We start from the raw sequence: 27,661 nt of genomic DNA, 5'->3' as shown, positions 1-27,661 counted from the left end.
GGGTTCTTCTTTCCTAAGCAGTGTTTTCTCTTTCTCATATTTTTTTTCCAGCTATCCATTGCAATCTGAATCCAAATGGTATTGATCACCCTGTCCCCACAGAAGGTATTAATCTGCAACTTGAAGGTGAAAGAGTTGAATCGTCCTCTGTTAAGAACACTAGTGCTCCAAAAGGGCCTGAGTCAAAAGAGACACCCAAGAGACAACAAGTGGAGCCAGAAATATCTAAGGTAGGTAGGACTGGGTTCTTATTTATTTTGGTGAGTCTTAAAGAATCTAGGCTTCTTGAAGTCCTGGCTACTGCTTAAAAAGCATTTATCAACCTGTTAAAGACATACAAAGGTGCAAAAGTAAATGTCTGAGGAAGTGAGTGTTCCAGAAGCGAGGTATTGCCATGGAGTTTTAGCCCACACACATCTCGGACATTGCACAATTATATTTTTCTCTAGATGAAGATAATTAAAATTAATGGAATCTCTCTTTTTCAGGCACTGTGGAGACTTTTTTCCCAAATGACTTGGTTAACAACCAGAATGGGAATAGATATGTTTTTCTTGAGTGTTTTTTGTTTGCTTGTTTACTTTTTCCTGGGGGAGGTAAAGGAAGAGAAAGGTTCTGTGGATATATGAATATATATGGGTGACTGAGTTAGATAAACTGTTAACTAATTTTAGGTAAAATACCAGGTCAATTCTTCCATCTCTGGTATGTCAGTGAATAAACATACTTCAGAGGTGAATTCCTAAAGACAAATGAAGTGTCTGTTCTCATTCATAAGCTGCTGTTTCTTGTTTGTGTGCAGCAGACATGACTACCAAGTGCAGGTTAATGTGTATGCTACAGACACTTTGGGATAGGACAATAATTTGTCATGTTAGAAATGTTTTTAACTGGAAGGAAAAATAAGAGAATGATAAAAAAATAAAAAATTGGGAGAGATTCTTTAAAAGCCTTATCAGTCTTTTTGATCTTTAAAGACCTAAACCCAGAATTTTGGGGGTGATTTCTGCAGAGTGGAAAATTGAGCTTTTACTGAATCTGACACTTTGGGAGTTAATAGAGCAAATAAAATGAGCGTCTTTTTTTTTTTTTTTAAATGTCCAAAAAAGGCAGTAACAATTAAGTCAATGACTGAACAAATAAGAGTATTTCCTACTGTCATCAGTACAATAAATCTAATAAATAATACGCATACGGTTGTGATGTATTTCACTTTTAGAATAAAATAGCATTAAACAGTTTGAGCAGTAGCCTTGACAGTAAAAGGTAGGTATGAGTTCTCCATTCTGATTTCAATCTAAAATACCTAGTTTTAAATCAGTACAATTTAAACTCATTTCATTCTGTCTTAAGTCATTGAACTAGATCCAGTACAGGTTGGCATTGATCAAAATCACTGCTACTTGCAGTCTGTTTTATGGCCAGTTATCCAGCACATTGCTGATTTCTCTTGAGCCCTTGGAGAATGGGTTTGTGCTTATTGCTTTGAATCATCCATTTGGTAACAAGACCACCAAATTTTGGATGGGCTTTGAGACAAAGCTCAGCTGATAACGCATTTACCCAGCTTTTTGCAGACAAAGGCAAGCTAAACCTGCCCATGTTTCAACATCACCAGATGAAAATCTGCCCTGTATTGAAAGCTAAGGAGGTATGTTAAGCTCAGAGGAGATCTTACAAGCTTGGACATGAAGAAGCTAAATGATGCAGTGGGCCTTCCAACTGAGAATGGGTTCATGTGTAGTTGACGCAGAACAGAGGCAGATCAAGCTTGTCTTTGCTTGCAAAAGGCTCATCCTAGTGGAAAATCAGGGTAAAATGTATTGGTTGTTTAATGTAATGGAGCCTGTTTGCTGTCTGAGCCGTACTTGTTGGATTGATGAATAGAAAACCATTTCCAAGGCTGTCCCTGCTGGAGATAGCCAGGGAAGAGAGGAAGCGTAGCGCCCTCAAAGTAGTGAAATCAACTATTGGTTTCCTACATCTAATTGCAGTAGCTTTATTTAGAAGGTTGGGCATGCTTCAGGTTTAAAAACAAACTAACCACCAAACAACACTAAACATTTTGCTTGATGGAATAAGCTTGGCATAATAGTATCAAGCTAATGAAACAGACTGCTTTTCTGAATGTATTGCTGCCTTGTTAGTAACTTTGTTTTTTATGTGGGGTATTAACTTCATGATGTTTTTCATCTGGGTTCATATGTTATAGCCTGAGGTGGCCTGTCTTTTCTGGCTTGCTCTGCCTTAAATTTAAAAATCGTGTTGCTTTATCCTCTAAAATGTGAATATAGAGTTGGGTTTGTAACTTATGTGGCTTTAGGAGTTGAATTAAGCTGTCATTATGAAACTTTATCCATGCAATCATATCTGTACAGTAGAAAGAGGAGCTGGAATAGAGGAAAGTATTGTAAATAAAACATTGTGGGCAGATCCATTTGTTTTATATTTCTTCATTGCTCAGTTGTTTTTAAAAAGGTTTCTTTGCAATCCTATGTATTCAAATAATATTAACACATACCTCATATCCACAGTAGTAAGACTTACTGCACAAAGCAATGCAATGTATTGAATGCAATTTAAGATGCCTTATAGACCACCTTCTCTGCTTTCAGTTTTCTGATTTGCCTTCATTGGGACCAATTCCAGCACTTTAAACTCCTGGCTGCTTTAAGGTTTTGCTGTCCAAAGAAACAAACAAAATCTCTTTTCTAATGCAGTGTGTCCTTCTTTTTCTGTCCTCACCTATGGACTTGTAGAACAGTAGTAACTCATGGGCTACAGATAGATTTAAAGTTCCTTTTTATGCAGCTACTGTAATGTAAATAGCGGAGTACAAGTATTTGTGTGTGTATTTTGGAGCTATGGATTTGCAGAACAGTAGTAACTCATGGGCTACAGATAGATTTAAAGTTCCTTTTTATGCAGCTACTGTAATGTAAATAGGGGAGTAAGTATTTGTATATTTGGGATGCAGACAGCAGAAGGTGTAGCGTGAGTGAAGGATCACTCATTTAGAAGTTCCTGATGAGTATGGAATGTAATTTTTATAGGCTGACTGAGGTAGGATTTTAACGGAAAACGGAACAATGATCTTAGTCTCCCTCAGCTGGTTCCCTAAGGAACCACATTGTTACAAATGTGAGCAAGTCCAGAAAAGGCCAAGATTATTCATAGCGAAACTGATGTGTATAATCCAGTGAGAATCTGATAATGTACAGGATATAATACAAGTTAAGGAAATTATATGAAGTGTAAAAATACTTAGCTTTCTTGTTTTATATATTTATTTTATAATATACACTTTCTTGGTCAGCAATTGGTTTTTCAGTATTCATGGTATATAAAAAAAAAACCTCAGGCAGTTGAGTGGACTGCTTTTACAGAGCAGAAAACTTCGTTGGAGAAAGCAAGGATGGTTTTTAATGTACATTTTTTTATATATATTATTTCTTTAACACCTTCTACATCTGTTGGGTGTGTTTTCTGGAATTCTTATCTTTTTTCATTACAATGCTACTTCTGGCTCTTATGTCCGGTCTGTTTGGTTTTAATATCATGGTTATCTCTAGATAAACACAATGAGTCAGGACATTTGGAGTTACAGAGTAGAGTTCTGTTAAAAAAAAAAAATACAAAGTTTTACTATACTTTTGAAGTCCTGTAGTTCTCTGAGTATAGGCTTTAACAGAAGGTGACTTTCCTAACAAATCTGGTCTGTCACTTATTAGAAGAAGATTATTTATTCAGGGAGTTTTCCTAAGTAAGGTGTGCATATCTGGTGACACACTTTGTCTCATTATGTGGTAGCAGCAGTAGCAAATAATAAAGGCTTTTTAATGGCAACCATTATAGTTAGACTTTTTATCTTGTGTTAGCAATGGCAGGGTGTTTTTTCTGACTCGGAGACAAATTAACAGCCCTTTAAAATGTTCATGAAAACTATGAAAAGAAACTGGTAAAAGAAGTGAGAAGCTTTTTTATCTTGACTTCTGTTGATAAGTGCTATATAGACACTAGTAGACTATACTTCTTGTTGCAGTGTAGCTCATTAATTCTTTTGGTTGCTTTTGCTTTCTTAAAAAAAAAATACTTTTTTTCAAAATGACATCAGACAACACTGATGGGCTGACCGAACTCAGTAACAAGAGGATGAGAATTTATCTCGGCTTACTGGGCCCAGTTCAGGACTGATTGGGGTGGAAGCAGCTCCTCTGGTTTCCTGGGGAGTTCTGCTCTGCTCAGGAAGTATTTGGTGTGTGTGTCAAGTGTGTGATGAAATGTCCAAGCACAAGAGAGTTAGGCTTCTGAGTAACAAGGTTGTTATAAAATTCTTCTTAGAAATATAAGTGTTTTGTCAGTTATTTTCTAAAAAAAAAAAAAAAGTACTGGTACTGTTCTCTAACGAGAGAATAGAAAAAGTAATTTTCTAGAAGAATTCTCCAGGTTTTTTAATCAGTGGCTTCTGCTTCACAGTGTTTATCCTTTTTGGTCAAGCTTATAAAATGAGTTGGATGAGAAGGACAGTATTTGCCAAGCAGTTGTCCTGGCAATGAGTATGATGTAACTTATGCATTCATCAGCATAGCTGCTTGATGTGCTAAGACCATTTATTCCCCCCCCCTCCTTTTTTCTTCCTTTTTTTGCAATTGGTTGAGGAATACTAATGGCCACTGAACTGGGGCAGTGAGATTTTATCATTTTGCTTTGTCTTTCAACTATCACCCTCTTGTGAAACTTCTGGTGGCCACAGGATATGTGAACAAGAACCCAGGTTTACTGTCTGAAGTAAACCGTTGAAGCGAAGGTTCAGCATAACCCTAGCTGGGCTGTTCTACTCCTCCAGGTTTTACTTTAAAATTGTGCGGCAGAATGGGAGGGTGTTTGAATTGCAGACCTCTACATGTATCCCAGTGGAGGTGCAGACTCTGGATGGTGAAATGTTACTTTACTGTCAGAAAGCCTGCTTTTCTTAGTTGATTTTTGTGGAGAAGTAGTTAACAGATTACCAATGTCCACATCAGATCACCACAATGAAAGCCAATAGATACAGTGTGAGCGTAATCTTTTTTAAATTTTTTTTAAAATTCTTTTTTTTTTTCTCTCCCCACTCTTTGACTGCAATAGTGACAAAACACCACGTATTGCATTGGATCTTTTTTATGATTAGCAAAAATAGGTACAGAATTTGTGTGTACAGTATGTCTGAAGTGGATTTAAAAATACTTGGTGAACATTAATATCAGCTGAAATAATTACACTTCAGGGCAATGTGCCTTTCTAATGGCTCATTCTGTGATTGTTAGTAATACACAATAATTAATGTGCTCGCTTCTATCTTCCTTTTCAATAGACTTTTTCTTTCATGTGTTGCATAGTTAGAAGTATGCATGTTGTCTTGCTGTCAAATTGGGGGCTGAAATGTTCGATGTGTATGTATCTCTTCCTCTCTCAGCCTGTCATTCATGATTGTGACCTCTGGCTGAAGTTTCAGAACTGTGCAGTGAACAAACCTTCTATCCTGAGCGGTGAAACAGGAGTGCTGGGTGACCCTGTACATTTCAAGCAGCTGAGGCTGATGTTTTGTTTATCACTCTGGAGTTTTACTTGGTGTGAAGGAAGTGCTGGAGTAACCCTACCTGTAGTGCAGAATATAGCTGCTTGGTTCAGAATTTACATTGTCACAAGCCAGGAAAACAAGAAACATCTCTCTCCACTGGGGTCCTGTTGAGCCAGCTTATCATAGGAGGACGAATGCCTGATTCAGAATCCAAGTGTATTCTTGCTGTAGCATGTTTTTCCCCATTGCTATATCATCCATTCTTGTTATAAATAGTGTAAGATGAAGGCCCACATTTTTGCAGAAAGGTTTCTACATTCAGCATAAAAGATCTGGCTTCTCCTGTTCGTCCCGTTCGCCCTGACTGCGTGCCTGGGGATTCTGAAATATCATCTGCCCTGACAGCAGCTGCGTGTAAGTGGGAGATCTTGCCTACGTTAGTTTGTTGTGCTCTGCCCAGGACAGTGAAGGGAAAAGAAGAGCATCTGCAAAGGACCATTATTCATTTCCTTCACCCCCCATCACAAGGTGGGATTATTTTTCTGTTGCTTCTCTTCATTCTCCCCATAGGAAATCAAAATAATTAGCTCAGAGTAATACTTGGCTCTTTAGATGCATAGAAGTAGAACAGATGAAGTTTACTCACAAAGACCACTATTGATTGACCTGCCAAACTATTTAAAGGGATCCTTCATGAATTTAATCTGTACAAGCATGCTCTATCTATGACTTCAGTCCATCAGGTGATGATAGGAAGAGAAACTTCTGTTTGTCAGGCTTTTTACAGTTGGACTTTCACCAAAAAATCAATGATGAAAACACTTTTAGTGGTTGCATGCACACAGTACATGCATGTGAAGGACAGCAAGGTGTTGGCCTGTGGGAAACGGTGCAGTCTGTGACCCTGCGGGGTGCTAGGGGCTGCACAAATGCAGAACAAAGTGGTGGGTTCTGCTGCAGGGAGCGAATGCAGTCCTCGTCTAGGGCAAGCGAGAGCAGATGGTTACAAAGAGGCAGCTGAAGGAGCATAAGGAGGGAAATGTAGTCTGATCTGGCTCCTGTTGTCCTGTGAAAGCTATCAATGTGAAATTTGTGTTCTTTCCCATTACACTAGTGTGAAAAGGAGCAGCAATTGCAGTACGTATTAGCAAACATAAGCAGTAAAAAGCCATGGTAGCACTCTAGAAATAAGTGGGATGTCTAATACTATAGACACAGACACATTATTTAAAAGTTCTCTTTGGGGAAAAAGAAATATAGATGAAACGATGGAGCGGCTTTTAGAGGAAAAAGCAATTCCATACAGTGTGTGGATGTATAATATACTTACAGTGCAAGTTCTGCTGCTTGCCTCGTTGCGAAGCTGCTTCACAAAGCCATCCAAACCCTCTGCTTTCACTTTGAAGCTACTTTAAGGGCTTCATAGACATTGCTTCAAAAATAAAGCAGCATTTTCATGACACAGCTGCCTTGATGGGGAAGGAAAAATATAGAATCGCCTGGTAAAGAAAATAATATCATTGTGATTAGAGCGATTACAAAATGTATTCTAGAACCAATTTAGCATTTAAAATGGGAAAGCAGTTTAATGCTCCACTGCAGGTTCTGCAAATAGTGCATCTCATCTGAGTTATAACAGTAATTTCATTAATCTGCCACATGTGTTCACTGGACACTTCTGACAAAACTCGTTAGCAGTTGCTGTAGTCCACCTTTCTCTCTACAAGTGGAAACTTTTTTCTTTTCCATTTTGAAAAATGACATAATTGTTGAGCACTGGGAGTGAAATGTGTCACAGTCACAAAAGGGGTGTGGGACTGTAATAGCCTTGATGATGTCTGAAGAGTGTTTCTTGTGTTATCAACCTGTCAAGCTTTCCCTCATTGCAGAGGTGCGCTAAGGGGGGAAGGGATTTCATTAGGAGAGTCTGGAAAAGGGTGGCCTGGGGCAGAATGGAGTCTGTCTTCCCCTCAGTTACCGTGGGTGGAATTGCGCTTGCTGATGAGGGCAACTTAAATTAAGCGTCTATGTGTAAGCTAGGTGTCTAAACTCCTATTACATTTGGTGGAAATCTAGTCAGCATGCTCAGAGGAGCATAGAGAGGGATCAGACTCCATCTGAAGTGAGCGCCACTCACCTGAATCTGTCTACGCTTTGGGGACTGCATTGACACGTAGGTTTAGGTATTCAGATCTCAAACTCAGTTTTGTCCTCTGCCTTACTAGCTAGCCAGCCTCTGTGTTTGATGTTGAAATGGTAATGTCTGATGGAGGTAAAACCTTGCATTAGGAGACTGTATTTCAGAAGCTGCATTTACCTCAAAAATCATACTTTGAACACTATACTAGTCCCATGTATACAGCTATGTTCAAGACTATCTTCTGGCAAGCAAATACTGCTTAATCTGAAAAAAAGTCTGTCTTTTGGATTCAAAGGAAATAATTGGAATGTGTGTGTTTCATTTTTCCCCTTTCTTTTAATTGGTCTTGGACTTTCGCTAAAGAGCCTGTTGCTCCTCACTAGAAGTGAAGTTCTTGCTCTGTGGTTCAGTTTTTCCAACTGTAGAAGAATGATGATAATTAGGACCAGTTAAAACTGTTGTTTCAGTAGAAAACTGAGATTTGGAATAAATTTGCTACCAAAATTTTGTCTTTTGTGTGTGTACATAGGTAAAATCGATTGTCCAAAAGCTCTTCAATGTGTCCCTGAAAACTAGAAAACATTGGCTTGGTCTGGCTGCCCAAGAATAACAAATGCAGCAGCACGTTTGCTGCCTGTTCCTGTTCTTCTCCATGGGACAGATTTTCCAGCTGTTTTCCATGGTGGGTAGTGGTGAAGGCCTCCACTGGTGCCTTGTCTGTGTCATGCCTCTGATTTTGATTGGAAGTATTTGGTGGATGGGGACTAGAGTGTGCATGGTGTTTGGCTCTGAGGGATATCTTGTCTCATTTGGGGCCTCTAGGCACTGCAAAAATGCCAACAATAATGACCTCTGAAGTCAAGGAGGCTTTTCAGTATGCTTTCATTTCATACTTTGCAAATACTAGTTCTTTTTAGCTATTTCTGAATGTGGACTTCAGTCAGAAGTGTTTCTGTTTTATCTCTATTCCACGGTCAGCTGCAGATTACTGTGTAGCTGATGTGCCACTGCAGGGAGCAGGGAAACAAACTCCCAAATGTTAAAGCAGACGTTTTCTATGATGCTGTGTATTATCAGTGGGGCAAGCAGAAGGTAAGGAGAATGTCATGTTTAATGAGAGACAATTCTTCCCTTTCCCGCTTTAATTTTTTTGACCAACTGATTTGTAAGTAGCATGGGATTTCCTTGGCCGTGATGCCAGTAAGTGAAACTTTGATAGAGTGATTCAGCATGGGGATGGCTTTAAGTGCCTCTGTCCTAGTACTTCTGTGCTTCTGGTTATGTTGATGGGGTGGTTTTATATTGTCATTAACCACTCTGGGCATTTGCAGGGTTAGTTCAAACTAAGAATGATATCCAAGTATGACAGACTCTTAAACTAAAAGAAGTGTCGCAAGTTTGCAATGGGAGAGCAGAGGGAGGGAGGAAAGAGTACAACAGTATGTTTCCTTGAATTTGGGAGGTGTCATTGTTAATTGCAACTGAGGCCTTCGGCACTTGGAAAAGACAAATGCTGTTGGTGATAGTGGCATCATGTTGGTGATTGATAGTGGCAAAAAAAAGTAATTTCCCTTAAGAGATTAGGGAATGTGAATTCAATTCCTTCAACAAATCCACAGTTTAAGAAGAGAGAAGAGATTACCTTCTGTTTTTAGGCTATGTACTTAATTTAGCTTTTGAACTGTCTCTTGTTCTGTTCATGCAAACTTGTGATGTGTCCTGTTCTCTAAGTATATCAGCTGTCATCTTCCATCTGCCAGCCCTGTGAGACTTTACAGACCGACACATAGCCATCTTCTGCCCAACAGTTCAGTCTTCACTTCACCTGCCAAACTGATCCTGTTACCCCCAGAGCCTGTATCTTTTCTCTTCATCCACCCCTGCTATGGAGAGCAAAGAGTTCACTATAGTCAATGAGTTAGCTATGACCAGTTAAGACTGATGTAGTATTCAATCTTGCTTTGCAAACTGTTGCCTGAAATGGGAGATGCTGATCCTGATCCCTGTGGTGCAGTGCTACTAAAGCCCACCTATGCCTGATTCAGATTGAATAACCAGCAGAATCTGCTTAGGGCTTCCAACAAGTCTGACTGTGAGTGTGCAGGGAGAAGCTCAGTATGGGTTTCAGGAAGCAGCCATGCCCATCTTATGTCCCACAGCAGCTCACAGATGTGACCCTTCTCCTTGCAACATCAAGAACTGCAACAGTAGAAGTAGCTAGAGTGTGCAGCCTGGGCTGTTGGGGAGAGGCCAAGTTTTGGGTTATAGGAAGCTGTTAAATTGCTCATTTTTTACAGCATAAACATTGCATTTACTGTCTACCTGGAGGTTGCCACACAACTGCTAGCAGTCATTAATATGATCTGGAGCATCAATTCTTCCATCTCCCTTACCTCCTAGTTCCTCACCTAGAGATGATAGTTATTACTGGTAGGGGCTGTTCTCAGAAGATGTACTTGGTAGAATGAATATTTCTAATTTTACCAGTGTCTAGGAATGAATATTGTGATGATGCATCAAGCTGCACTTCTAGGGTTAAATGTGTCCTTGACGTGCATATCTAAAAATAGAAAACCTTCAGCTCTGAACAAGGTAGAGTTACTGCATATCTTGAGGCCTTTTTTCTATCCTTAACAGAGAATCTCATAAGTGGATATTATGTTCTGCCTATTTTCCTTTTTTCTCTAATGTCTGTAAGTGCATCCATCAACTACTGATGACTTTGCTGACCTAGACACCCTCTACTTTTTTTGCCTTTTTTTCCTTGCTTTAAACAAAAGCATGACAATAGAGTCTGTATCTAATGGTTTTAGAACTGCTATTAATTCATCTTTCATTCAAGGCTGATTGCTTTCAATCTTAGCAGTGCACTTTAGATTGTGAAGGATTTTGTGAATGTGTTTTCATTATGAAAAGGTAGATGTGACTGAACTTCAGCATACCTATGCTGATAATACAGTCTTTTATCTAAATAAAGCTTGTGTATAGGTTTGAAGGTATATTTTTAAACAATCAATATCCTTGCTGATTAAATAGAAAAACTTTTTCTGGAGATAAAGACTATCACAATTGTTCTCCTTCAGATATAAGACTGTCTCAAACTTACTTCTCTTTTGGTGATGCAGAATTTTTGCTTTTTTTCAGGTTTGTCCTAAAGAACAAATAGCTTAATTGTCAACATTTCAGCATTAGATGGTGATTTGTGAAGTTGATGAGGAAAACTGAGAGTGTTACTCCATGTACTAAGCTTTCCTGAAACCTTTATTGTTGACTGTAGAAGAAGAATCTGAAGTGCTTGTTAAGGTTCATGCTTATTAAACTGTCACTACTGTTTTCTTTTTCTGTAGGGAAGGCTACTTTATGGCTTGCAAACTATAGTTAATTGTCCATAGTAACTGGTAGCAGATTATTTTGGAAAAGTTTTTTTGCCTGAATAATTATCAGCTTTGTTTTCCATAGCTGTTGTTTCATGTTCCCTTACTCTCTGTTGAAATAATTTAGTATTGGAAGGGTTTCATTTTTAAACAGTATTTTTGAAGGGGAGAAAAAAATAAAGAACAGTGCCAAATGAAATGCTCAGATCAGGTAAGTGTTCAGCATGTTGATTAAACTCTCAAATTTGGATGAAATTAATTAGTTGTATGTGTCCATTAGTACATATTGCCCCTTCTGACTTTTGCTGGGAGGAAAACATTGTAAGATATTACTCTCCCTGCCCTCCCCCCCCGACTCTTTCTCCCCTGGTTCCCAGGTTCCAAAGGACACAAAAATGCTGCTATAAGCCAAAAAGAAGAATGATTGGAAAGGAAGTTGACTTAGCTTTTGATGCCAAAAAGAATACTATAGAATGTAGTCAGGTTACGTGAACAGGCCTGACATTTGGGGGGAAAAAACCCACACCAGAGTGCATCCTATTGTTGTGCTCTAAAATATTTTATGCAAATTGCAAGTGATTCTAAAAACACAAAATAAACTGAGCAGATGAAACGGAACTTGAAAATTTAATTAGCTCCTGCATACATGGCACAACGATGGCAAATAAAACCTGGTCATTGTTGATGAAATTCTTACTTAACTCTTTTCTGCATGTTCCTCATGTTCCTCCTCCCATACCCCTCTCCCATGGTGAGGTTTGTATTCTGGGTTTGTGGGTTGTTGTTCCCCTACACCCTTTTTTTTTTTTTTTTTTTTTTTTTGACTAACCTGGTTCCCTTCAGGATCTTACAAACACTTCTACCAGGTTGGAGACAGGGCAGGATGGAGTGGAAGTGCAAGTGTGTCCTAGCCGAACTGAGCTGATGATGGAGCACCGCATTTAATGGTGTATTTCCTGCAGCACGTTTCAGTCCCCAACCCCTATTTTCTCTCATTCTGTTGAGTTGACTGCTCAGTTCTTTGACTTCAGTGAGTTGATCAATTTATCATCTACCTGAATTATATCACTCTGGCTTTTATTAGTGATAGAATACTCTGTACTAATTGGTCAAGAGCAACCAGTAAGGCAACCAGTAAGAACTGTCCCCTTTGGCAGTGTTTCCCTGTTAATTTGGCTTATTTTAATCACCTTGCCATGCTAGCAGTAGTTAGGGAGGGTATTGCTTTGCTGCTTTTGCTGCTGAGAGAGAAGTCTGGGGAAGTGCAGTCTAAGTAGAGCTAAGGGGAGACTGAATCAGATTAGGAGAAGGAACAGGAGATATCAATCTAAAAGAGTAGTAACCTTAATAAGCAAATGTGTTTTGATTTTACACTTCACCAGCTTTACCAAATGCTTCAGTTTGTCCTAATGTGTAAGAGATGAGAATTGGGTGATCTTACAGTGAAACAGGAGATTGCAAACATTTTTTTGTTCAGAGAAATGTAGCAGCCCTCTGCGTCCAGTGCTATAAGTACATGAACAATAGAATGGGGAGCAGTGAAATTATCCATTTTGTAGCCTGGGATATATGATTGAGCTCAAAGGATCAAAAGAAAAAGCCGAGGAAGGCATAGGCTGCAGGGATAGTAGGTAGATGATGGAGGTCGGGCAAAGTAGTAGAATATGTGCAGCAAAAGGGAATTTGACTGCAGAGGATGAAATATAGTGTAAAGGAAGAATAATTTCTAAGATGAGTCTGAATATCCCACTGTATTTATAAATCTTAGAATTGAGGAAGAGATAAAACCAGAAAATTGTTGCTGCTGCATACAAATACACTAGAAGAATAAAACTTCTGTGCTGACACAAGCAAGTAGGGCTGTAAAACAAGGTAGAACTTGAAACTTTCCTACCTGTTAGAAAGTTCCTCTCATAGTTTTATTAATGGGTATTAATCTGCCACATGTATAAATAGATTGACTACAGCCTCTCCCTTAGCAAAGCTCTTACTGGTTGTTTCTCTTTTAATCCTGTTCTAAATAGATTGACAAGGATTATTGTATAAAAACAGTAAATTGAACTTCATTGACCTTTGGAATCTGCATGAAATAGAAAAATGTAAGTGATGAGCTTTAGATGTGTTATTGATGTTTTAATCAGTGAAGCAACACAAAGCAAAAACCATACGTGAACATTTCTTTTCTACTTTCACTTTTGAGATTAATTATCACAAGTGTTTCTTATGTTTGTTAGTGAATGCCTTTAGGACCAGTGAATTTCGACCAATTTGTTAGAAAAGTTATTCTAATTTACTATTTTTATTCTCTCCAAACATATATAAAAAAAAAATCCAGCTCTTACTGTGTTGCAACACAAATCTTAGACGGTAAGTAATTGCGATAGTGCTAGCAAGTACTTTCAAACAATGTGCCATAATAGTTCAATGCATTTCTACTGTGTATTATGCCTGGGTTTAGAAGTAATCAAGATGTTTAATAGCATTCCTAAAGGTTATATCTGATTATACTAGCCAAGAGAATAGCATCAGAACCATTTGTGGATATTGATAATATTTTCTTGTCTGTCAGGAAACAGCCTTTTCTTATGTGCATCGGCTAATCATTTTTTTGTAGTAAAATAATAAAAAGTTACAGTACTCAGTGTGTTATTTCAAAGAAGTAAAACAGGAGTAGGATAAAAGTGAGGAAGAAACCTCCACCTCCCTGTAATCTCTTCCATGAGAACATAGAAAGATATTTCATCTCATGAAGTAAACCTTGAAGCTTTCAGTAATCATGAGGTGATTGCATCTCATCTAGGGACAGTTCAAAAGTGTTCGACTTCATTGGAAAATCCTTGTTGACTAAGGGGGTTTTGGAAACATGTCCTCATAAGCAGCTGGTAATAAAATGTTAATTTATAATTGTAAAATGGTGGTATAGCAGCTATATACAAGGGGTGAGCAGCTCCATGTGGGAAGCTTCAATGAAAAAGTGAAATGGGAGAGAAATGGGAAGATGGGGGGGCCTGACTGCTAGAACTGTGTTGCTGCGTCTTGGAGCAAGTGGGCTGTTTCGTGAGCTGCGAGCAGAACAGCGTAGATGGCATAGAAGGGACAGGGCAGGTGAGAAAGAAAATGTGAAAAGTACTACACATCTCCAAGAGAAAGCTGAATTCCTTAAAAGCTAGATTATCTGGAAGCCCCATGCAGTGCCTTGCAAAACTGTCTGGGTCTGTCAAAATGCTGCCTGTCAGTAGATGGTGCTCTGTATATCAGCTATTTACTCATGCTGCCTGTGTTTGGCTGTGTTTTCGTGTAAAAGATCTGGTAACATTCCTTAACAGTTCATTTCTCTGAATTCTGATGTCTGGGAGATTAGAAAACGGAGGCTTTTGAAGGACTGCCAAAAAAAAAAAACCCAAACCGTTTTGACTAGGTTCCTTTGAAACATTCTCCATCGTTGAATTTTTTCAACAACTTCTTTTGCTTATGAACGTGTATTGTTTTGAACTTGAGCAAATTCAGAAGCTTCCAGCATAAAAACCTTGAACAAACATTGTGGATCGGAGAATATATAGCAGACTAATTCAGTTTGGCAACTGACCTGTAAGACACTGCAATAACTGGTCTAAAATAAAACTGCAAAGCAGATTTGGCAAGTCATTTGCGGTTCTAAAGTTTTCTTTTGCGTATTAACTTTGCAGTTTTACCTGCTGTTTCTGGATAGATAGGAATTAGTTTATTTTTAAATGTAATGCTTCTTAGAAAGAACTTAAATGAATCAATGCAATTGTGAGTTTTACCTGGAGTCATTTATTCAACGGTAGTTGGATGGATATAAAAAGCTGCATAAAAATGAAGATTTCTGTATTAATGCGATTGAAGTATTATTGGACCTGCCTGCATTTTTTATTATTCAGAAAATATGCCAGCTCTGAAGGAAAAAAGTTAAATGTGTTAATTGTGTAAAAATATCACTTGCCAAAGGCTGCTGTTGAGACGAAAGCCCTGATCTGGGCAGCAGAACAGCATGCCAGACCTAATGGGGAATTTGAGATGCTTAATGTTACATGTGCCTTTATGCAGTGGTCTGTGTATAGAACATCAGCTGCTTAACCAGGAGTTAAATTTTGGCTTGTGAGGTTAGTTTGCCCCTGGAGTGAATCTTGAGAACTGCCTGCTGTTCACTGCCTGACACAACTGGTCTTTCTGCAAACAGAAACTGAAGGATTAGCGTAAATTTTTCATGTAATCTTAAACTACAGGCAAATGATCCAAGAAAGATCATTTCTTGGATGATCTTGGATCTGAAAGGAACTCAGTTTCAGAAATGTAATTAAAATATTTTTAGTTCTTATTCAGGGCCAGTTTGTCTTCCCAGCACATTGATTTAGATATCCTTTCACAGATCTCTGTCCAGAAAGGATGTATACTCTATGTACTCAACACATTACAGCAGATGAATATCGTTCCTCACGATGCTTAATTTACCTTCTCTCAGTGCTTCTTTCACATTCATCTCCTTACGATCCAAGTTCCTTGTATTGAGGTCAGGTGGGCATAATATTTTTGTTGAAAATCTCAACTCCACATTTCTAGGGACATCTCACAGCTGCCTTCCCCAGGAAGATGTCGCTGGGACATTTTGGACTGCATTTACAAATGGTACCTGGAACTGAAGATGCAAATCTTCACTTGATTGGCATTCCTCCCCTGCTTAGCCTCTTTGTTGTGCCTGCTGGGATGTTCCCGGGAAAGTCCCATTTTCCCATGAATGGCCTGATCTAAGAGATATGCTCAGAGCATGGCAACAACATTAACCTCTGCCTTCCTTCGCCCCATCTCCCCCTTGAATCTGGTCTGCCGAGTCCCATATATGTGGGCTTTATAGCTCCAAATATTCAGGTTTTTGAGCAGAGATGGTGTTGCTGCCACATCCTTCTGTTTCCTTTTAAAATAAGGACAAGCTTCTGACCTTTCTTTTGCCTTTGAGTTTATTTGCTGCATTACAAGAAGAGATGCTTCCTGTGAGTGAGAAGAGATGTCTCCCTTTGGCCTTGGCTGGCCTTGAGGTGAATATGGGACTTGTGCTCTGTGGCTTTTTGTGTATCTTCTTGTTGGCAAACTTAGGCTGCTTCCTAGCCAGGAGGGGCTGCCCTTCATGAATCTGTTTGAGGCTTTTTGCTTTCTCTAATAAAGAGGATAAAAGGGCATTGTAGTGCTTAAGCTCTTTTTATGAATATAGGACTTCATTGGAATGATAAGAGAATACAGGAATTCCCTTATTAGGGAGAGAAGACTAGTTTCTCAAAAGTAATTAGCAAGAAATTACATTGACGTCAGAAGTGCCCTGCTTGTTTTGAAAAATTAGTACTCTATCTGCCTTCTAGGTATTTTTTTAAGTTGAGAAATCCTTTATGACCTTCTACACAGGCATTGCAATGCTATTGCATGAATCAGATGGCTGGGCTAATCTGCTTCTTCTATCAACATTTGCCTTTTTTCTCCTGCCTTTGTTGGAAGTGGAAGCAATGTCGTATTGGGAAGCAAGAGGTTGACCTGTCAGCTGAGGCTTAGAGACCTCTTCTTATTCATACTCATGTACACGTCTGGCCTATAAAGTTGTTCTCCTCAAAATGTATTTGGCTCAAGAGAACATAGTTAAGAGTCAACTGGCAAAGATATCTAGAAAACTTTGATTGCTGTTAGGGTATAAAATGCCTTGGCTGCTGCACTTGCCTTCTGCATATGAATGAGCCTATCCATAAAGACTGAAAGTTGGCATGGAAAGGTTATACTACTTCTTACAGTACAAGCCTCTTAATTGGCACATCTGCTGGAAACAAAGGTGCCAAAAATGTGATTCACTCGGAAGGAGTAAACCTTGTAAGAAAGCAACCAGTCATTATTTAATAGGGATTAAGATCTTCTCAGGTTGTTAGATATTCTCCATGTACAAATGTACTGTTGTTGAGCTAATGGTGGAATTAACCTCACTACCTGCTAATGCTGAAGTAACAGTTTCTTTTATAGCTCTTCTCATATAGAAATGCTTCACTGTCTGTGTGTTTAAGATCAAAAAATTGACTGTACCCTTCACCTCTGACATATAACAGCTATTAAAAAAAATATACAGCTACTTCTCAAATCCTAGGTTGTGACATGTCGAGCAACTTCTCAACAGAACACTGTAATTAGAAATGGAAGGATCGAGGTGTGGTCTGTGCTGGACAGATTTATTATGTCGGGGTAACTCCACCAGTAAATCCCAAGAATAAAAAAATTCCGCCAGTATCATTAATGACAACTCCTGCAGAGAAAGGTACACTGCGTTGGCAAAAGCAATATTATGCCATAGATGTGTTTTTCTTTAAAAAGTTTGTCACCAAAAAGCACATAGCCCCCACTGACACTGTTAGGTACATGTTTCTGAGATTAGGCTTAGCCTGTATTTGAATAACCTTTTTATTAGAATATCCTGAACATTTAGAAACATAGGGAAGATTTTTTTTTTAATTTAATTTGTAAGGAGAGACTTGGGATTTTAGATATACATTTATGTTTTGTTATCAGTGTTACCTGAAATCTCTGGAAAGACCAGAATACTGCTCTGTACAACCTCTGGGGTTTTTTTTCCCATTAAATAAAGACCTGTTTGTATTATAGTAGAATTCCTAGTAAAGAAAACTAATTTTTATAAGCCTTAGAAAATTCTACCATTAAGCTACACATCATAATTTTTAATTGACACATTTCAATTCATATCCATCTTACTATGCATAATGTGAATATGAAACAGGTACATTTAAAACAGTCTAGTTCTCATTTCAAGGCAGCTTGTTTTGTGATTCTTATTTCTAACTATTGATAACTGAGCTGGTTTTGAAAGAATCCAATTGACTGAAGAATTGCAGATAAGGCGTCACCAAATATATGTGCTTATGAGTCAGAAGCATTCTCATGATCCACAACACAAATACAGGCTGACCAACTTCCTTTAACTCTTATTATTGAATTAGCAAGTATGAAATCAAAACTTCGTGCTGTCCTTCAGATCTTTACATTTTTAGCTCTCGTCTTTTGCTGTTTATTGTTCTGTAATTAAAGAGCAACAAGATTTCAGTGTATTATTGATATTTTCATGCAAATTAAACATTTTTCCAGCCTAGTTTGGCCAGTGGATTTTGTTGCTGCTACAGGCTGTATTTTAGCTAAATTCTTCTATATGGCCATCTTTAAATAAGTATGTGAGAAATTCCACGAAAATCAATGGACCTACTTACATGCCTGGTTTGTGTTTGTTTTAATGGAATTCCTGGTAAGCAGTCTTGGTTTAGTTCAACTGCCTGAGATGCAACTTGCAGAGGTGCCAGGATTGGTTTAAAAAAAGAAAAAGTGGGAATGGAGACTCCTTTGTAATTGTCAGTTTTGTAGTATAGGTAGGTTTTGGGTGGTGGTTTTTTTTTTTAATTTTTGTTTTAATCTAGACCTCGAGAAAATATTTTTGACAAATACTGAACTTCCTCAAAAGTGGAATTTCAGTTGCTCTGACGGTATTTCTGAGTTCAGGACAAACTGTTAGAAAAGGGGGAGCAACATTTCATCACTGTCTTAGTTATTAGATGTTCCTGTTTGCTTTCCTACATGTACCTGCATGGATTTAAACTTACAGCTTTCACCAAGATGGGGCACTCTCCAGTGCCTAGTACCAGTCTGAACAGAGTTATTCTGTGATGAAGACTCATGCCATAAATCTTCTTTGCAGCGGGTGTAGTACTTAGTCCTTAAGACAGGATAAAAGATGAGCTAACCTGCAAGTAATGTGTGCCATGTCGAGGGTGAATGTCTCGAATTTTTATTCTGGCTGTAGTGGATGGTTAAGTGCAATAAAGAACATGTGCTTGTAATAAAGTTTAGTTAATTACTTGTTGTAAGTTGCTGTTAATACAGGGCTGTTAATTGAAATTAATTCTGTTTCTTCTTTGACTCAATAGTGGTAACAAGCACACTAGAGAAGTTCAAGGAGGAACCTTTTATCTTCATAGCTGCACAAGGCATGCTAGTAGGGCACCTGCTGTGTGAACAGAAATTGTCCGTTCTCCAGATCTATGCAGGATACAGAGTAGGTTTCTGTTTGTAAAAGCAGGAGGATTTGTCTTTACTTCTGAAGACTGTAATCTGTGATATAATATAGTGATGGTTAGAGCCAGACTTGGATAGGTTTGAATTTTCTCAGGTAGAGAAGGGGAATCAAAGCCACATCAATGAGGAAGTATCAAACAATCGGCCTATCTTGTGAAGTAGGAACCCTCACCTTGACAGAGCAACTCTCCCTCTCTGCGTTTTCTCTGCAAATATCCAAAAGCAAATATTTAATTTTTGGACTGGAAGGAATCTTCTGCACTGGGTGAAATGGATCTTTAGTTTGGCAAGATTAAAAATGCAGTGTTTTTAGATGAAGTGAATTTTAAAACATTACACTCTTTGATTTGGATTTGGCTGTCAAAACCTAAAATTGATTGTGCTCCTGCTCCTACTTGTGATTTTATTTTAAGCATTGTTGGCTTGTCTGTCCCAGTAGTGGCTTTCAGGATTTTTCATAGCCATCAGAATGATGTCAGGCAAGCTTCTTGACAATGCTGAGGAGTGCTCTGTCTTCTCCTTTCTCGTCCTGACACTTCAGTTCTTCAAGTTTGCTGATAGTGCCACTGCCATTTATCTCAACACTGGCATCTGCCAGTCATAATTCTTGCTTTCAGAGTGCGATATCTCTTTGAAAGAGAGTACTCTCACGGAAAATGTGTCACCTTATTTATCCTCACTTGTTGTTTAATACTGTCTTTATCCCAATCAGAATAATGCTCAGTGATTTTTTTTTTTGGACAACTTTGTACTTTCCTGTTGATGGTTACACTTGCGACAGCCTTAAGAGGGAGTTAACTTCCTCTAACAACTTCTTACTTTCCAGATAAATCTCATTATTTTTCATAATTTGTTTCCTTTTCCCCGCTTTGCAGTCTGTTTGTAGTACATCTAAGCTTGTGGCACCGGTACAGAAGGTACTGGATTGGGTCAATCCTGGTGTTGCTTGAAAGCCAGATAAAACCTCCCTCTTTGTTCATCAATCTTTGAACAAGTGGTGGTGCTACACTGATTTGGGACCCTGGGGTAGAAGTTTCTGCTTGTGCAGAGCTGGCTTTAAGCACTGCCAGAGCAGTCCCTTGGTAGGGACAGCAATTTACCGCAGTCCGCTGGAGGCAACACAAAGAAGCCAGGGCTGACTTGGCCCCTGGGGTTGTGAAAATGTGAAGAGACTCTGTAAGTGAGAGAGATGGGAGGCTGTGGACCACTGCTAATTGTAGAAGTGGCATTTGTTCTTCTCCTTTTCCTCCAGAAAGTGGGAAGGTAGGAATAGCAAATCTACTTTACCTTTTCCACTTCTCCCACACCTTCCACGGCTTCCCTGCCAGTCTCCATTCTTTCCCCTACCTGGTCCTTCCTGGAGAGCATTGACCTGGCCCTGTTCACCTTTTGCTCAGAGCCCTGAGCTGGTGCTGCTCAGGTGTTCTCATTTCCCTCTTCAACTGTGTTCTCTCCTTTCTCCCCCACAATGTCAGAGGACCATCCCCATCTGTTCAGTGGCTGGATCGAGGGGGCAATGATCTCTGCGGGTCTGGTTTGTGTCTCTCCTTAGACTTCAGGTGTGTTTGAACTAGCTTAGAGTCAGTGAGGATGTGGTTCTTCTGGGGCCTTGGGTACCTTGTCTGGACTTCATTTGGCTTCTGTGAGACACAGCGAGCTGGCTGCACTGAGTTGCTTCTCTTAAAAACCCAATATATTCTGAGAATGTGGATTTAGGTGAACGAGAAGGTATTGTAGCTCTACTCCGATCCTTCTGCTGACCAGTGGTGGGAAATAACTCGCTCTTGCAGGTACTTGTAACTGATCTTGTCTTTTGCGGGATCCTGATGTCAGGCAGCATGGTGGGACCATGTGCCAACGGACCAGACCAGGGAAGAAGGGACTACGTGTAGGAAAACCTGCATGGGAGTGATGGGGGAAGGGCTGAGATGTGGGCTGGGTGCCGCTTCCGGCAGCATGCTTTGAGCATCTGGCTGTGTTAATAGATGTGAGCGCCCTGGGAGCTGCACAGCCTCCAAGTCTTGCTCATGGCGTCATTATATGACTCTGCCATGCTCAGAGGGTCATAGATTAGGCCAACCAGTTGCATTTTGCATCTTGCCATGTGGAGCAAGTAAGTTTGGGGCTGCAAATGTGAGACACAAGCTTGCAACTCAGGGAATGCAAGGCGCTAGCTGACCACCCTTCCAGCACAATTTGGGAGTCTTGGTGGGTCTCCCATGTCTCTATAGTTCTCATTCAAAGTGGACATTGTGTTTTTGATCAGTCATGACTTGCATGATAGCTGCTGTAGTGTCTCTTTTAATCCTTCCTGGGTGGCATTAGGGTTTATGCCTTGGCTAAACCAAAGTTCGTGCAAAGTTGGCCTTTAAAGTGTGCTTTAAACTAAATTGCAATGATTTTCTTTTTGAAATATATTTTATTTGCCATACTGATTTTCTTTGTTCTTCACAGTGACTTAAGTAATAAATTAGAATGTGACTGTTTGAATTTCTGATCCAATTAAAGTTTTAAACACTCAATATTTTATCAACATAAAAGGGAAGGTGTCTTACAGTATCTTCCTGTTTTGGGTTTTGTTTTTTTTTTTAAATAAACGTATTTCCTTTGGTTTGTCATTTTCATCTCTTCTTACTATTAAAATTCTCAGTAACACAGGGAACCCAACACAACGGAGGTTTCAGTGGTTTTATGGGGTGTCTGCTTATTACTGTAATTTTCTTTAGTCTTTGCTGGAAAAATCTGTTAGTATGACTATCTGAGAAAGTGTATTTCTAAACCAAAAGGTGTCCTTTCCAGATTCTTCAATATTTTAAGATATCATATAAAAACACATTCACAATCCTGGTTCATTTCTTCTGTTCTTTCCAGAACTGTAACTGGCTTTTACGTTAGTTATTGATTCTGAATTCTGTATAGGCAGTTTAATGTTGGAGAAGTAATTTAGAATATGTAAAAAAGATTCTTATTTTCTCAATTTTAGAAATACAACCTAAGCATGTTTAAAAAAAAAAAAAAATTCATGCTTTTGAAATTCTTACTGGGCATTGCAGCTCCTGCTGCTTTTTGTCATAAATGATGAAGATGATGCTGTTAATCTTGCTTCTGGAGCAGCCTGAAAGATTTGACAGTAACTTAGATAGCTTTTGGAGCTGTGTAGTTTAAGTTCTCTGCTATATGTATCTATATCAGATACACAAAAAATTTTATTTTTCTAATTTTTAAATATATCATTGGCCCTTTATAGTTTGCTTGCAGAAGACATAATGTTTTAATTAAACAAATATTTCCTTCTCAACTTCATGCATGAAGTGATCCCATTTCTTTCCCCGCAGTCTCTCTCTGTGATCACAGACACATCAATGGTTTTCTGACATGTTTTAGTGTTTCCTGCCCCAAATGACTCTGCATTATTCTAGGGGTGACAGCCACCCATCTCACTCTCTCCGTCCCTACTAGGTGGCCGTGACCTTATTACTTTTTTCCTTTGCTCTTCCAGTACCTCCCCTCACAGCTATCAGCCCCCTTTTGTCTCAAACTGCCTAACTGGGTTAACATAATGGTTCAACATTGAGCAGTTGTACTCCACGTCTACTCCATGTGAAGATTTCTTTGTGTCTGAAACACAGCTGGCAGAGCTCCACACTACTGGTCTAATAAATGATGGTGCTTCTCCTTGCAGCCTTGCCTTGCTTATGTCCTTTGACCAACACAGCTGTAACGAAATTGGTCCTGCTTTGTCTTTTTCTAGTTAGACTGTAAACTCCAGAGCAGAGTCTCTTGTGATGTATGTTGGAGCAGAATCTGCCTTAATGCTTCGAACAGTGCTTCTTTTATCCATCTCTGTTTCATACAAGTGTTTTTTTAGGCAGAAACTGTAGGGTCTGACTTTGGATAAATTTGAATGTAAATATGCATTGACTTTGCTTATATATCAGGATCAGTATATTGGCAAATTGGATGTTACAAATGGTATCAGGCAGCCTTCTTCGAGCAGACCTGCAGCCCTGTTTGACTGAGGACCCTGATCTCACAACTACTGGATTTTGTAATCTGAGTAGATTTGTAAATGCACAAAATGTTTGGGTTGGAGAAGCTCTTTTAAATAACTTAGCTTATAGTATGTAAAGTAGTTTTAATAATGAGATTGAATCCTCTGTCACTCAAAAATATAGAAGCCTTTCTTTCTTTTCTGGAGTAAAATACAATAAATAAAGACAAAGAAATTCTGGTGAATAAATTGACCTTCAAAATTGGCAGGCTTGGTAAACTGCACCTGGAAGGCTGAAGAGAGAACTTGTACGTCATTGCTTAGGAAGAGCAGGGCTTGGTTGCTAATGCTATTCTGAACACTGAAATACACTCTCAGTAGTGTGCAGGCTGTAAGTTTGATTTGTTTATTTATTCTTGAGTTGGTGATTTTAAGTACTGTCTTTGCACCATGGAACAAAGAGAGCATGAAATTGTGTCATGTATTCAATACACTATTTTTTTTTTTTCCTTCTTGAGAGTAATTTTTATAGTTTGAGATACACATAGCAAAAACTGGAGTTAGCAATTTAGGAGGAAGAGTTTGACACAAAATCCTGAAGAAACAGGTTTTCCTTCAAATATACAAGAAAAGATCAGAATACTGAAGACTTATTCTCATTAGATCTGTATCTGGCACGTGAGTTGGCATAGCATTTGGCAGGATTAAAGCTAAGTGTTGCCAGCAAAGGGTGATCTTAGCATGAGTTTATGTCAGGAAAATGAAAGGAAAGGCCAGACCAAAGATTTTTTTTTTTTTTTTAATATGTTATTTTATTTTAATCAATATGGCCTACTGTTTGACTGAGCTGATAAACAGAAATAAAGTAAAACATAATCTGTTTTCCACCTAAGTAGTTTATATATAGTTAGTGGCAGGGGACTTATTTGATAGGTATGGTAAGGGTAATGGTTTACTGGGAATTTTTTTAGTATAAGATCTAGCTTTAGAGCAGGGAAGAAACTAACAAATGAATTTTGTGGGAGGAAAGCATATTTTTTAATAGCCTTTCATTTAGAGCATCTGGTTGGAAAATATTTTGGCTATGATGTTCCAAAAATGAAATTGACAACAATATACTTTTTATAACCATTGCTTTAAAAATCCTGTATTCTCTAACTCATCAAGTCCTTATGAATTAGAAAATTAAACATAACGCTTGATGGTGTTAATGTAAAAATGTCCTCTTTGGACTGCAGTTATAAGTTTAAGTCAAACATGTTTCACTCATAACTCTGAACATTGGATAGTAAAAAATCAGAATGTATGTTTGCTGTGCAGTGATCTGTATATTGTACAGCATAATAGCTACATTTGAAACTGTCTTTCAGTTCTACAGGTACAGAGGGAAATGTTAAATTTGTACTGTAATTGCTGATAAACTTGTTCTTCAGATATTTGAAATGATGGTGCTTAAACCTTTGAAGAGGAAAATAGTTGCTGATGCTGAAAAGAGCAACCTCTTAGTTAAAACAAACATTGGCACTACCTGCGTGCTTTCAGCTGGGAATAAATAGCTTGTAAATCTATAGCTAGCCATATATATTTGTATACAAATATTTGTAATTTAAGTATTTTTGTGATGTACCAGAAAAGACATTAACAATTTATTTTTCAAGGGCTGACAGACTTTCTCCAGTCTTCAAAAATTCCAATATTCAAGAAATATCTTTAATTTAAGCAGTAACTCATATAAAGATACACATTGAAGTCTTGACCCTGTTATTCAGGGATTTTTATGGAATCAGAGAGACTGCTTGTGTTATATGGCTATTTTTACTTTTTTTTTCCTTTGATGTATTTGTGAAGGACATGCATTTATATATGCGTGTAATAAAAATCAGCTAACTGATACTATAATATTGGGCTCTTCATTGAAATTCAGTTTCTTCTTTGTCTCAAATAGCAGTAACAAGTAGGCTAGAGAATTTCAAAGAGGAGCCTTTGATCTTCCCAGTTGCATGAGGAACGTTTACAGGGCACTTGCTCTCCCTACAGAGCTTGGCCCTTCTCCAGACCTATGGAGTGTCCAGAGCGGGATTCTGTATGTGCAGAAGACTGACATGCTTCTCAGAAAGGATAGTGGTAGAGCAAGCGCTGCCCTGGTTATAGTGCACCATCAACACCTCTGGAAGTTTCTTTTTTTATGGACGCCAAGTCTGTCAGTCAGGCTTCTGCCTGCTGCATGTTGGTGGTGGGTGGCAGCTAAAGATGAGACTCAATTATTTAGGGTGATTTTGTGCATTACTGTGATACCTCTAAATGTGGATGATACCTATTTGTGTGTTTGAAACAGGATTCATGTTTCTGGTGAGTGTATTTTTGTTCAAAACAAAAAAGGCTGAGCTAAGGTATGTGCATTGTATTATATATTCAACTATAATTTTCCTGCTGTTTATTTAACTTCTACCCAGGCAATGAAAAAGAGATAGGGAAAATTGGACATGAGAAATTCAAAACATGTTTGCCTGTTGGAATTTTAGCTCTGCCATATTCCCTGTCCCTAACTTCATATCTTTGCATGATGTACTTTATGGACTTAATAGGACGTGCAAAGCACTAGCTTAAAACTGCTTTCGTCCTCTGCACTTCTAGTAATGAAAAATTTCAAAGCAACTTTGTCTGTCTGACAAAGTACATCTGTGTAAATGCTGGGATAAACCCTGGCTGGCAATATTGAGGGAATCCACCATGAGTCCTAATGGAGAAGAATGGTTGAGATGACATTCCCCTTCACCTCAAATTTGTGCAGAAAAATTTCTCTTGAACCTTCTACACCACCAAGGAGCTGGAGGACAGGTATTCTGCATGCACAGCATGGGAACAAAGATACTTTGATTTTATTTCCTAGGCTCAGTTCTTTGACAAAATCATGAAGTAAATGGATACACTGGTGTTCACATCCACTTATATCAGCAATGTCCAATGTGAAACATTCATTCTTGGTAATAACCGCCCATCTATTTTAGATTTTCTTAGTCTCCTGGGCAGACTGTGTTGCAAAAAAACAGATGAAATCACTCTGAATTTTTTTTTGTTGTTGTTGTTTTGCCGCCTTTGACAAGAAGCTTTAAATCCCTGCAGGTCGTCTAGAACTCAGCATTTTTATATGGTTTAAAAAAGGTGTATGTGCAAAGGTGAATTGTTTGATTAAATGAAATGTGACTTTATACATATGATAATGCAATTGACTTAATTTATTAATGTTTTATTTATAAACTTAATCTGTTTGTTCAGATAACCTATTATAAAACTGATTTTTCAGGAAAGTATTGAACAGTGGTCTTTTATTTTTATTTATTTATAAAGAAGCGACTGTTTTAATAGGAGTCCTACTTATTTCACATAACAGTGATTATAGGAGGCTTAAAGGTAAAAAGGAAGAAGAAAAACTAAAACTGCTTGTAAACATCACTCTAACTAGGAACAATATCAGCTGAAATGCTCAGCATGAACCTTTATCACCAGCTCTACTGCCTTTTCCCAGACAGAACTAGTCTTTAAGCTTGTTTGCACTAAAGGGCTTTGTTGCAAGATCTTTTCTAATTGTAGTTGAGGAACATGCCTGGCCTGAGGATACTCCTGGTCTTCCATGGTTATATCCAAACTGGGACACAATCCTACATCCCTCTTGTGAATTTGAAGGCTTCAAAGACTGCAACTATTGCCCTTTGGGTGCAGTCAGAGTTGGTCACTCTTTAAACTGTTATTCAAGTAAGACATGGTGCAATATGTTTCTGTGATGCAAGGAACATGTATGTAATGCAAAATAATGCTAAAGAACCTTTCACTATGTGATTCCTGCATGATACATTTGAATAGCTGGGTCTTGTGTAATGTGCTGGTGATTACTGGGTATCTGCCAGTCCGAGCAGCTTCTAACTTGCATTTATTATTTTAATATTGTATATGGACATCACAGATTAATATTGCTGAAACTTGCCTGCGGACTAAACATCATTTCTGTTCTTCATTCTGTGTTTCTAGTCGGGGACTGTGAAGCTGACCAAGCCTGTGGCGTTATGGACCCAGCAGGATGTCTGCAAATGGCTGAAGAAACATTGCCCTAATCAGTATCAAATCTACAGTGAGTCATTCAAACAGCATGACATAACTGGTAAAGTATGCACTATCAGAAATATTTTACTTACTTAAAATGTGGGAAAATGTTTTACTTTGTTGTTAATAGATTGTGACTGTGCACTGGGGGCTTTTTGTTGATTGTATGACTAGACAGTTGCAAGGTTTAGAGCAGGGGGAATATACTAGCTTTCATAGGATGTAGTAGATGATTTCCTATCTCTCTAAAAGATAAATTTCAGATTATTAAGGGTTCATATAATGAGGAGAGAAGTCAGTATGTGGGTAAGGGCCACACCCTGTTCATTCCAAATAAATAAAAAAAAAAACCCAAACGTTAAGAAATGTCCTAT

The 27,661-nt window shown here is 38.4% G+C and overlaps 1 protein-coding gene across 1 annotated transcript; it reads left to right on the top strand.

Annotated features, from left to right (window-relative positions):
• Positions 1-51: 51 nt before the first annotated feature.
• On the top strand, positions 52-27,345 carry SAMD12 (sterile alpha motif domain containing 12; the record flags this gene model as incomplete). The annotated part of the gene is made up of 2 exons (XM_009582307.1): positions 52-230; positions 27,216-27,345. Coding segments are annotated over 2 exons (309 nt in total), but the record flags the coding sequence as incomplete, so codon positions are not given.
• Between the last annotated feature and the right edge of the window lie 316 nt (positions 27,346-27,661).

Source organism: Fulmarus glacialis, unplaced genomic scaffold (assembly GCF_000690835.1).
Source record: "Fulmarus glacialis isolate BGI_N327 unplaced genomic scaffold, ASM69083v1 scaffold5037, whole genome shotgun sequence".
Taxonomy (NCBI): domain Eukaryota; kingdom Metazoa; phylum Chordata; class Aves; order Procellariiformes; family Procellariidae; genus Fulmarus; species Fulmarus glacialis.
The sequence above is the reverse complement of the archived record's forward strand: the minus strand, read 5'-3'. Positions and strand labels throughout refer to the sequence as shown.